Source organism: Bos indicus x Bos taurus, chromosome 8 (genome assembly GCF_003369695.1).
Source record: "Bos indicus x Bos taurus breed Angus x Brahman F1 hybrid chromosome 8, Bos_hybrid_MaternalHap_v2.0, whole genome shotgun sequence".
In the NCBI taxonomy this organism is placed as follows: Eukaryota; Metazoa; Chordata; class Mammalia; order Artiodactyla; family Bovidae; genus Bos; species Bos indicus x Bos taurus.
The window spans coordinates 53,530,956-53,543,134 of record NC_040083.1 but is presented as its reverse complement, the minus strand read 5'-3'; the positions used below and the strand labels follow the sequence as shown (position 1 = coordinate 53,543,134).

The 12,179-nt window shown below is 37.1% G+C and overlaps 1 protein-coding gene across 1 annotated transcript in view; it reads left to right on the top strand.

The window, feature by feature from the left end:
• The window catches only part of GNAQ (G protein subunit alpha q), a 313,040-nt gene that overhangs the window by 227,415 nt on the left and 73,446 nt on the right, over positions 1-12,179 (top strand). Inside the window, exons 4-5 of the mRNA XM_027549519.1 lie at positions 3,394-3,522; positions 5,971-6,100. Of these exons, the coding sequence (XP_027405320.1) occupies positions 3,394-3,522; positions 5,971-6,100 (259 nt within the window). The remainder of the gene's footprint in view (positions 1-3,393; positions 3,523-5,970; positions 6,101-12,179) is intronic.

Here is a 12,179-nt window from a genome sequence, read left to right as displayed (position 1 = left end):
CTAGGTTGAATTTTGTTTGACTTGGTCCCAGTTCTAGATAATGTATGTTGCAACTAGCAGACCTTGATACCAGTTCCTTTTGTGTGTTTTTTTTTTCTTTTGTTGGACTACATCAGTGAATTGGACCTTTCTTTCCACCATCCAACTGAAGCAAGACAACAAGAATGTCAGACAAGAAGTGCAGTTTGCTTTCAGCTAATTGGAAATGTATGAGAATCTTTAATGACCATTTCCTTGCCTTGAAATATTTTGAAACCTGGGCAATGAATGGACAGAATAGAGCCTAGCAAGCAGCAGGCGCCCAGTATAGGCTAATTGTTAGGTTGATGTTGTTACTATCTGAACTATGCTTATATTGAAAGGTAGCAAAAGAAAGATGAAGGGGGAAAATATTCTTGCAAGTGTGAATGCTTCAGATATTTAGCTACTATCTCAGTAGTGCCCGAGGTTCAGGAAGACACACCACTGACAGTACTTTTAGGGCAGCCTCTGAACTCAGGTCAGTGGCTTTCAGTCGCAGATGTGTATCCTGACTCTCTCTTACTCCAACATGTTTTTCCCAGAGCTCAGTTCCCCTTCTGAATTGGAGAGAGAGACCTGCAAGGTTCTCACGTGCAGTGTGACAGGAAATCTCCCACTTCATATGCTGGTTCTTTCAATTCTGTGCAAAGTGCATGCGCCTGCATGCTAAGTCACTTCCGTCGTGTCCAGCTCTTTGTGACTGCATGGACTGTAGTCCTCCAAGCTCCTCTGTCCATGGGGATTCTCCAGGCAAGAATACTGGAGTGGGTCGCCATGCCCTCCTTCAGGGGATCTTGCCATGCCTTCAGGGGATATTCCTGACTCAAGGATCAAACCCACATCTCTTATGTCTCCTGCATTGGCAGGCGGGTTCTTTATCATTAGTGCCACCTGGGAAGCCCTCTGTGCAAAATGCACATTTAAAAACAAAGTGGCAATGCGTGTTCTGTTGAGTTCATCTTCAAGAAGCAGAAAGCCACAATTTCTCTTCCCACTGGAACACATGAACACCTTGTGTACAAGACTTGGTCACTTTCTGTTCTGACCTCTGGATAAGGTGAAGTGAGTAGAAGTGGTTTATTGGGCAGCTTGTTTCTAAACAAGCTTGCCAATGGGAACTGGAAGTTCTCTGATTCCTCTCAATTTAAGTTTTGTAAATGATAGTTAAATAAATGATGATCTTGCAGATTTCAAAATGTATGTTCATTTCAAGTTTTTCAAATTAGTGCCTGGTAAATCAGAATACTCCATTATACAGAGTAACCAGTTATATTTACATTTATGGAGTGATGAGCTGGTTTATCTGTAGAATGAGATACAGGCCACCTCCCAGAACATTGACTCATTAACCCCATCAGGCACCTCCAAGAGTGTGCCAAGAAATTGCCTCAAATTTGGAGTCCAGTCCATTTTTAGACTTCTTTCCTGCCTCTCAAGCTCGTATTCTCCCAGCCTCTCCCTCCTTTTGTCCCCTAGCTACTTTTGTAATAATTAAAAGTATCAGGCTGGTTCCTATCAGTCAGCAGAGAGCTAATTGCCAGCTAGAGCATCATTGATGTGTTTGAGGTAAGGCCACTAGAATACTCATTAGTTGTTTTGTATTAAAAATTTCTAGACTAATACTTTTTTGTCTTAAAGAATTGATACAGCTGCAAAAAGGTGGTAATTTATTTCTTTGTTAAAGCCAGACCTAGCTCTAGTGTTTTAGGATCCCATGAATCTTAGAGACTTAATATGGTATTTTTTTCACTACTCAGTTTCAAATTTAACTGTATCATTGATATGGAAACACCACTAGTAAGAAGGATATTTGAATAATGTTAAAACTAACTCTCAGCATAGGAAATCATCCATCCAATCCGCAAATAATCACGAAGTACTATTTGCCAGGCACTCGTTTAGGTAGTAAGGAATAACTGAGGGTGAGACAAAGTCTTTATCCTGGATAGGTCATGTCAACTGAGTATTCCTGCTCTTGCTAAGTTATGCCTCACACCAGACATTCCCTGTTCTGTGTCTCAGAACTCACTCTGTCTCGTTCATGGGCATAAAGGTACTGAGGATATAGTCTCTTTCGTGTCTATAATGGTTCTACCTTTTCTTTAAATCTTATTCACATGTTAGTTACTTTCTGTATATCCTTTGTAGTTGCATGTTTTGAAATCTTATCTGTGCTCCATCCGTTTCAGGGCCAAAGGGAATATAGGGTCTCTTTGAAATCATGAGAATACCATGTAGAACAGTTATATTTACCTGTTTCTCATCAGTTATGTGATTTCTCACCAATTATGTGATTCTCACAGTTGCAAATATTTTTGTAATTTTAGAGAATAAAATATAACATTTTTGAAATGACAAAACTCTACTGATAGAGAACATATGTGTGGTTGCCAGGGGTTAGAATTGGGATAAGTAACACAAAGAAGTTTTTCTGATAGCAGAACAATTCTGTATCCTGATTGTCGTGGTGACTGCACAGATCTTTATGTGAAATAAAATTTCATAGTTGTATATACCCTCCAAAAATGTGTGTGTGTGTGTAAAAATTGACGAAATCTAAATAACGTCTGTAGTTTAGTTAATATTATTGGATCAATGTCAGATTCCTGGTTTTGATAATGTACTATGGTCACATAAGATGTTTTGGGGGAAATTAAATAAGGGCACAGGAGAATTCTCTGTAATATTTTTGCAGCTGCTTGTGAGCCTAAAATTATTTCACAGTGAAAAAGCTTTTTTTTTTTTAATGGAGAAGTGTTATATAAGCAGATAAATTTAAAGTTTAGGTGTGATGATTCTATACACTGGGAATATCTGGCCTTAGATATTGATGCCTCAGTAGCTAGAAATCTTGTGGCTTCACATTAATTGTGAATGACTCAAACTTTGGATAGAGTTGAGGCCATGGTATACTCTTGTCTTATAAGGAAATACATTCCAGGAAAGGACTCTGGTGTTCTGTAAAAAAGCAAAAAAAAAAAAAAATGCATCCTGACCTTATGTGTCACTCTGTTATCTGTTTATTTATACAAATAACATTTGTGTAAATAATTCAAAAGCTATTTGCTTAAAACTTCAATCACCAGACCTGCTAAACAAGTAGAGGGCAGGAGACTGATTTAATTCTTTTCTTCTCCCCCTTTACTTTTGGTCTGGGTTCTGTTTGATTGTAAGAGAAGAAATGAGAAATACTGTGAACCGTACCGTCATAGATGGACAACCTTGCTCTGACTTGCGGAAGGTTGACTGCATCTGTCACTTTGTGATTTTCTCTTTCTTTTCTCTTAGGATGCATTGTTTCCCTTCCTTCTCCACCAGCAGGCCATGTGTGATGGTGTCACTGATGTTCTTACTGTATCTTCCCTCCTCCAGCTATCTTAATGACTTGGACCGCGTTGCCGACCCTGCCTACCTGCCTACGCAACAAGATGTGCTCAGAGTTCGAGTCCCCACCACAGGGATCATCGAATACCCCTTCGACTTACAAAGTGTCATTTTCAGGTAGTAACTGAGTCCATAAAATCCACTTCCGAGCTCTTAAACACCTAGAGCATGTTGGCGAATATATATTGAAATCATGTATAGATTTTAAAACAATAACACCTTTATACCAATTATTATCATTAGATACACAAATGAAGTAATGTGTCCCTGAGAGAGGAAGTAGAAGAAAAATGCATGAACAGGTTTCTTATTTCAGATTAAATCACTTAGAAATCAGTGAAATCAAAATAAGTTGCTTTAAAAATTTAAAACTACATGGTTTTAATGCAGTTCAAAGAAACTGCATTGATTAACCTAGCCTAAATTTACATAGGAAAATAGAATGAAAATTTATTAATTTCTCCTTCACTACTGCTATTCTTTCTGGGTCTTCAGCAGAAGTAGTCTAATTTTTTTCAAGATGAGAAAAAATGAGACTGCTTTCATTTAACCTCTTATTACACAATCACTCAGATGTACTTTTAGTTAGAATACAAGCCACATGGTACATGGAGGAATGAAACCGTGTGAATATGTTTTTGGGTCTAGAAAGTTGAGTTACTTGGAAGAACCCATCCCATTTAAGGCAGCTACATAGAACACAGGGTTGTGAAGTGGGAGTTAATGTAACTTCTATGGTAACTCTGCCATGTTACTCTGATAAGCGGGTCCTTCATCATTGCCTGCAAAACACTGTGTGTTTTATTCTGATCAGTCTCAGCACCTGCGGTGGCATCTGGCTGCCATACACTACTCTGTTACACATATCCATAAAGAGGGTGACACTTTGGAAAGAACTTCTGAGCATCATTTTTTTCATCAATAAAATGGTTACATTAAATGATCACTAAGGTTCCTTATATCTTCAGCATTCTGGATTAAGTTTTGAGTTCATAGCATTTAGAGATCTTTAATTTGAAACACCACATTTCCATCTGCTTCTAACCTTGCTAGAATATTTTCAGAAAACATGTAGCATTTCATGGAGATTTTCATCTCCTCTTTGCTTTATGATTAGTGAAATCTGAAACCATGTCACTATTCCATCTTGGGAGGTTGTTTCCTTCATTTTGTGCACTAGCTTTTAAAGGACATTTTTTGGTACTTCAATAAAAGTAATGACAGAATAATAGTTTCTTGCTACAATCAAAAGCATCTCATAGAGCTTAGCATGACAGGATTTCAGGGAATGAGGATTTCATATAAATGAACATATTATGCACTCAACACCAGAGAAGAGCCAGCATTTTAATATTTATAAAGACCTAAGAATCTAGTTTTGATGTCTGTAGTTCATAGGTCTCCCTGGATCCATTGTTTTGCCCCTCAGATATCTCTTTCATGAAAACTTCTCAAAACAATCACTGAAACATCCTTGATTTCTTAATGTAGGTTTGACGCTGAGAGCCAGGAAGACACCAAGAACAACTGCAGTCTCAACACACACTTTCAGAACCCACCTCTCAAACTTTTGTACCTAAAACTCTCATTTTCTGAAAATATTTATCTTGTAAACATTGTGCACATTTTAGTCAACAGTTTGAAGAAACTTTGATTCAATATTAAGTTCTGCTAGATATTTTCATGTGTACATTAGCATTCAAGTTAATTGATATTGGTTCCTGAGCAATGAGTTAGCACAGAGTTGATGTGTAAGAAACAAATTCTTGAAATAATTCATATGGTGGCTTCTTACAGCATTTTAATTTTATACTCCTGACTTGTAGCAGCATAGCAAGTTGATTTGTGCATAAGGCTTATTGCACCGTGTTGTTGGCATGATTGCACAAATTATTGTCAATATTGGAAGAAAAAAACAGCCTCAAATGCTTGAAGATCAGTGGGATTGTGTTTGCATTTACTTGAATATTAACACACTCATGTTGAAATGTATGGCATCTTACATCTTTTAAATGCCTTTGATTAACCTAGCCTAAATTCACATAGGAAAACAGAATGAAAATTTATTACTTTCTCTTTCACTACTGCTATTCATTCTGGGTAATACTTTTAGCGTCTGGATAACATTTCTAGCTTCCTTGAGAAATACATGAAGATCTTCATTCTCATTTTATAGGAAAAGAAACTGAAGACAGTATTTGCCATTAGAGCTGAGCACAAATAAAACTCATTTTATTTCTGACTCTTCTGTGCCTGGTCAAATAAAACACCCTCTTTGCTTGGCTTAGCACAGGATTTCTTTCTTTTCTTTTTCTTTTTTTACAAAGTCATAATTTTCATACATGCCAGGTAATTTTTTAGTAACTGCAATGATTTATTATGTGGAACGTCTTGACTTTGATTTTGGGTAAAAGAAAATTAGTAGATGGTCAATAAATATTAATTGAATTGACTTTGGTGACCATTCTCTTCAGAAAGTATATTTCTTAAGTTTATAAGTAAAGCTATATTTATATTGATGCTTTTCTTTATGTGCTATTAATATGAATGTTATTAACCTTGCAGAATGGTCGATGTAGGGGGCCAGAGGTCAGAGAGAAGAAAATGGATACACTGCTTTGAAAACGTCACCTCTATCATGTTTCTAGTAGCGCTTAGTGAATACGATCAAGTTCTCGTGGAGTCAGACAATGAGGTGAGTGTTCTGTGAACAGGCAATGGATTATCCTTTTAGTATCTGATACAAATAACTGATAGGGCTTGGGGTAAACTGACTTTATTGCTTTCTTGAGTACTGATTTGAGAATTTTTTAAATAACCCCAAATAACTCTGTTGTACCACTCAGAACAATAAGATGTTTGAGCAGGTCTGTGTGTTCAGGTCTAATTAGACCCTATTTGATACTTTTTACACTAGACAGAGGCTCTGAAAATGAAAATAAGCAGGAAATCCCTAGGCTAATCATCACACTATTCTATAGCCTTCTTCCTACAGGATGGAGCTAAGAGTGCTGGAGTGAGTCAGCCTGTTTTGTTTTGTTTTCATTTTGTTTGAATCATTGTTTGTGTGAGGGGTGGGTCCCAAAGAATACTCAAAATCTCTCTTGGCAAATGTGAGTGATTTTGCAGCTGGGCTCTAAATCAGTTTGTTCTGGAGCCAAGAAGTGTCCTGGTGATGTGGCCTCGCTGCTCTTCCAGAATTCTGGAGGCTATTGCATAACTTTATCTCTTCAAAGCACTGAGTGAATGAAAAAGCATCCTTGATATGACTGTCTGGAGAGCTGATTCAGGCTTGTCATCTCCCTATTGCAGGAAATTCTAACAAGTATAAATAAGGATTTTTAGGATGATAAAGGCACCATCATGAGTCAGAGTTGACTGTGGGGAATAATTAAGGGGCATATAAAGCTGTGACTTTGATCTGGAGTGCAGTGTGTGTATTGGGGAAATGGAGAAGACATCATTCTTTTCCTGCTAGAGGCAGAGTTTGCAGACTGACATGCCAATAGCAGATGTTAAATATCATCCTAATAGGGTAGAAAATAAAGAAAAGGACGTGAGAAATCCCCAAAGGCTGATTAAAATAAGATCTGGCATATTAAAATGTACTTCTTATTTTGTACATTTTGGGGGTACACAAGAATTCTGGCTTCTTGGTCCTTTTAAATATTTTATTTTCCTCCAGGTGTTAGTATTTCCATTAAAATACAGACCCAGTCCTCCTTAGCATTTCTTTTGTATATAAGATTGATAAAAAGTTGATGAACAAATATCCCATATGGAGATAAGTTACCTATTCATAAATTTCAAATGTTTCCTGGGTTACAAGTATATGGCTTTTGAACCAAAGAAGTTCTTTTTTCTTTTTCATGTATATCTTGTTATTTAAGGGACTTCTTTTTAATAATGAGGTTTAATCACCATTTGCCTTCTGCAACACAAAGTGCCTGCAAAGTATAAGATATATGAGAATTATCACACTTTTGAGTTAAGCAGTCGCCATCAGAATTTTAGCTATGATATCTCAACATGTATTTTTATTTTTATATCTGTTTGTTATTCCATAATCTTTGGATATAATATTTTAAAGACATTACATATTTTGGAAGAACATGACAACATTTTTTACTTATTTGAATGTTGAATCAAGACAAAAGATATTTCGAGGGCTCATTCTACTATGTGCTCGATACCAGGGTATCTAAAGAGATACAGAAATGGGGGGAAAAATTGACACTGGCCTAAAGGACCTCATAAAAAGAAAGATGCCTTTGTCAGTATAGAGAGTAGGAGAAGAGAAAGTCCTTAGTTATAAAGGTCGTCATTTCTCTTCTTTAATTTGCTGTCCAGTGAAATAAAATTTTAAGATGTTTTCAGCTACACAGAAAATATAAGAAGCATGCATAATTTAATTTCTTTTGCCACTATTTACCTATAGCTAGAGGAAAACAAATGTTTACCAATACATATTTTATATAAGATAAATGCATTATATTTATAAAGAAATATATTTTGTGATTTAATGCTAATGAGTTTACCACTTCAAAACTTGCAACTCATCAGCTAATTCTAACACATAAATCCAGTTAAAGTTTCCACAGAATGAAAGTTTCCACAGTAACTTGCCATTCAATGTATAGGTACGTATGTACATCTAAAAATACATCAGTTTCTTGATTCCTGTGGTGATGTCTTATGCTGCAAATTAAAATAATAAATCGATTACTATTCATTAGGACTCCCTAATCACTTGTGCATACTTTTTAAGCCTACCTTGTAATTTTATGGTGTTCTTTTCTCAAACATCAAGTCAAGTCTGATTGATAGTACTAGAGATAGTCTTAAATATAATAAGAAAAAATAATACTGCTCATTAATTTCTTCATCCATGTTATCCATAGTCATCACTGTTGGTAATTGGGAAACACTATCAAAAGTATTTTTAAATGTCAGGATGTAGTCCATTATTCTTTTTTATATTCCAGTTAGAATAATATATGAAAATGTCATTGCCTCTCTACTTTCTTAAATCTTTAACAAAACTCAGAACTATAGAATTCTACTTTCCCCACATTTTTAGTATTTGGTGAGACAAAGCTGGAATAAACTCCTAAAACATTGTGTTCTTTTGAAATCTGATGTTCATAACTCTAATCCAAAGCAGACTTTGTTGTACTTCCCTTGATATATATTCATGAGAAAAAAGTGGGAATGGATGCTGACAGTTGCTTTTTATCTTGGGGAACTGTGGAAAACGCATTGCAGACCACTAGCAAAAGCACTTAAAGGATGTATTTTATTTTAGGTTATTGCTTTGGCTTTTAATATTTTAAAGCTTTATGTATTCATCCTCAGAATTTTTATGTAGATATGCTTTTGTCTGTCTAGATTCTGTCTTCCAAGAGTTTGGGGAATGAATTTCTTTATTTTTTTTCTTGGAAGAAGGAAATATGTGGTCAAACAGTGGGTGAGCATAATCAGGGTTGTAGAGCTGTGTTGATTTCCATATTCCTTTTGCTGTCGTGGTTTCCCTGTGAGAGCATACCAGCATGGACCCAGCTGTTCTGCTGTAATCCTTTCACATGTACATTATTTCAGTGTCCATGAAAGTCCAGAAAACACAATAAAGCATTTGCATAACATAGTTCAGGTCATCAGTGTGGATCCAAACTCCATCTTTTAATCCTGTTTTTGTGGTTCTCTGTTATGTGAATATCTGAGCACTAATATGTTGTTGTTTCTCAGATACTCACTCAGGGACTGTCTTAACAGACCAAGCTTTTTATAGAATCACAAAAACTCGGACTCTTTTTCTCCAACACTTCTTTTTTGAGTGTATGCTTCTCAGTTCAGTTCAGTCGCTCAGTCGTGTCTGACCCTTTGCGACCCCATGGACCACAGCACTCCAGGCCTCCCTGTCCATCACCAACTCCCAGAGTTTACCCAAACTCATGTCCATCGAGTCGGTGATGCCATCCAACCATCTCATCCTGTGTCGTCCCCTTCTCCTCCTGCCCTCAATCTTTCCCAGCATCAGGGTCTTTTCAAATGAGTCAGCTCTTCGCATCAGGTGGCCAAAGTACTGGAATTTCAGCTTCAACATCAGTCCTTCCAATGAACACCCAGGACTGATCTCCTTTAGGATAGACTGGTTGGATCTCCTTGCAGTCCAAGGGACTCTCAAGAGTCTTCTCCAACACCACAGTTCAAACGCATCAATTCTTCGATGCTTAGCTTACTTTATAGTTCAACTCTCACATCCATACGTGACTGCTGGAAAAATCTCAGCCTTGACTAGATGGACCTTTGTTAGCAAAGTAATGTCTCTGCTTTTTAATATGCTCTCTAGGTTGGTCATAACTTTTCTTGAAGGAGTAAGCGTCTTTTAATTTCATGGCTGCAATCACCATCTGCAGTGATCTTGGAGCCCAAAAAAATAAAGACTGCCACTATTTCCACTGTTTCCCCACCTATTTGCCATGAAGTGATGGGACCGGATGCCATGACCTTCATTTTCTGAATGTTGAGCTTTAAGCCAACTTCTTCACTCTCCTCTTTCACTTTCAAGAGGCTCTTTAGTTCTTGACTTTCTGCCATAATGGTGGTGTCATCTGCATATCTGAGGTTATTGATATTTCTCCCAGCAATCTTGATTCCAGCTTGTGCTTCATCCAACCCAGTGTTTCTCATGATGTACTCTGCATATAAGTTAAATAAGCAGGGTGTGTATGCTTCTAAATTACATTAATCCTCTTGAAATGGTCACAATAAATTATGTTTTAGTTTTATTAAAATATTGAGATAGTTTCCTATATCCCAGGTCCTCCTTTGCACCAAGATGGATTCCCCAATATTGGTTCCCATAAACATTTATTCTTCAAATGTGATTCTTAGCGTTGCTTAATTGATTAAAAAAAAAACGTAAAAGGAGAGCGTAGACATTTGTAATACCTTAGCACTTAATGCCTGTTCAAAACTTGTTTAAACCATTACTTATTTGGATCTCACTGGCTGGCCTCCTGTGCAAAGATCAGGTTTGCTGAGAATGGAGAGATTAAGGCCATGGGCAAGATCATTCAGGGTCCCATTCCCCTGCCCTTCTAGACCAGCTTTCTTTCCCCTGCTTCACAGTGTCTTCCAGAAGTTAGGGACGAGCTCAGAGAAAAAGCAAGAGGAGCTATAACATGTAGCCAGGAACACAGAGGTAGAATGAAAATACTGACCCTGCAAGGCATTGAAACCACTCTTTTCCATCTCTAAGCTCTTGTTATACTCGTAGTAGATCAGCCAGAGATCCTTCACCAATCATTCAGTTTCTGTATTGCTCTTGTGATTTTAAACTATCTTCAAACAGTCTAAAATGTGCGTTTCCTTCAGATATTTCTCCTCTGTGAAGTCTTTCAGTTCAGTTCACTCAGTCATGTCCTACTCTCTGCAACCCCATGAACCACAGCACACCAGGCCTCCCTGTCCATCACCAACTCCCAGAGTCTACCCAAACTCATGTCCATCGAGTCGGTGATGCCATCCAACCATCTCATCCTCTGTCGTCCCCTTCTCCTCCTGCCCTCAATCTTTCCCAGCATCAGGGTCTTTTCAAATGAGGCCAAAATATTGGAGTCTCAGCCTCAGCATCAGTACTTCCAATGAACACCCAGGACTGATCTCCTTTAGAATGGACTGGTTGGATCTCCTTGCAGTCCAAGGGACTCTCAAGAGTCTTCTCCAACACCACAGTTCAAAAGCATCAATTCTTCTGCTCCCAGCTTTCTTTATAGATTAAAAATTTCTTTATAAATTTTTTCATATTTATATGAAGTCTTTAAATAAAGCCATTTTGAAATTATTCAACTGCAACCAAAGCCTGAACATTTTCTTTGAAAGTGTGAAGCACATGCTTTGTTCTGCTCTAAAAACTCCAAGTGAAGTTTGGAAATTTTTCTCAGATAAAATTTTCCTCTGGGGGGAGGAAACTGACTAAAAATTGAGGAGAAGAAACCCAAACTCCAAAAGTAAGAGCTAAAGTTAAGGTATCCAATCTTGGCGGGATTGGTTCTAACCTGCCTTTATCCACTCTCAATCAAATTATGAAGTCAGAAACTACATCTTGCTCCTCAGTCATTAGTATAGTTATCTCTGAGTCATGGCCTGATTAATAGGAATATCCCTGAAAGATGTCCTACTTAAAAAAAAAAAAATTAACCCCTTTCCCATTTCCTCATTCCTTTGTTCACTTTCAGCCACTTGTTTCTTTTCTAAATGCCATCACACACCCTTTTCATTCTCTGTTTGCTTATTATTTTGCTCCTTCTTAATTTCTTTGTTCTCAATGCTTGAAGGGAGCCAGGAGGAAGTGTTCTGATCACCGTTTATGAGTCTGAACCAGAGGCCTGAACTTGGTGCTGGTAAGGGTGTGGGGAAGTAGATACACAGGGATACTTTCTGTGTGGATGTATATTGCAGATCTTTTAAAGACTTTACATGCAACCTGTATTAGTATAACCTCTGAAATAGGTTTTTATTAATTTAATGGAAAATATTGTAAAATACTGTATTTGGTATAATCTGATTTCTGTAATCGCAACAAATTGCATATATATGTAAGTATTATATAGAGAAGGTTATTAGCATCCACCCCTTCCCCTGAAAAAAGAAAGGAAACAGAAGATTTTCTACCAAGACCAAAGTGTAAACAGTGATTGTCACTGTTGCTAGGTGATAGCATTACAAATAAGTAAAATGATAATTTTTTTAAGTAAAATAAAATAAGGCAT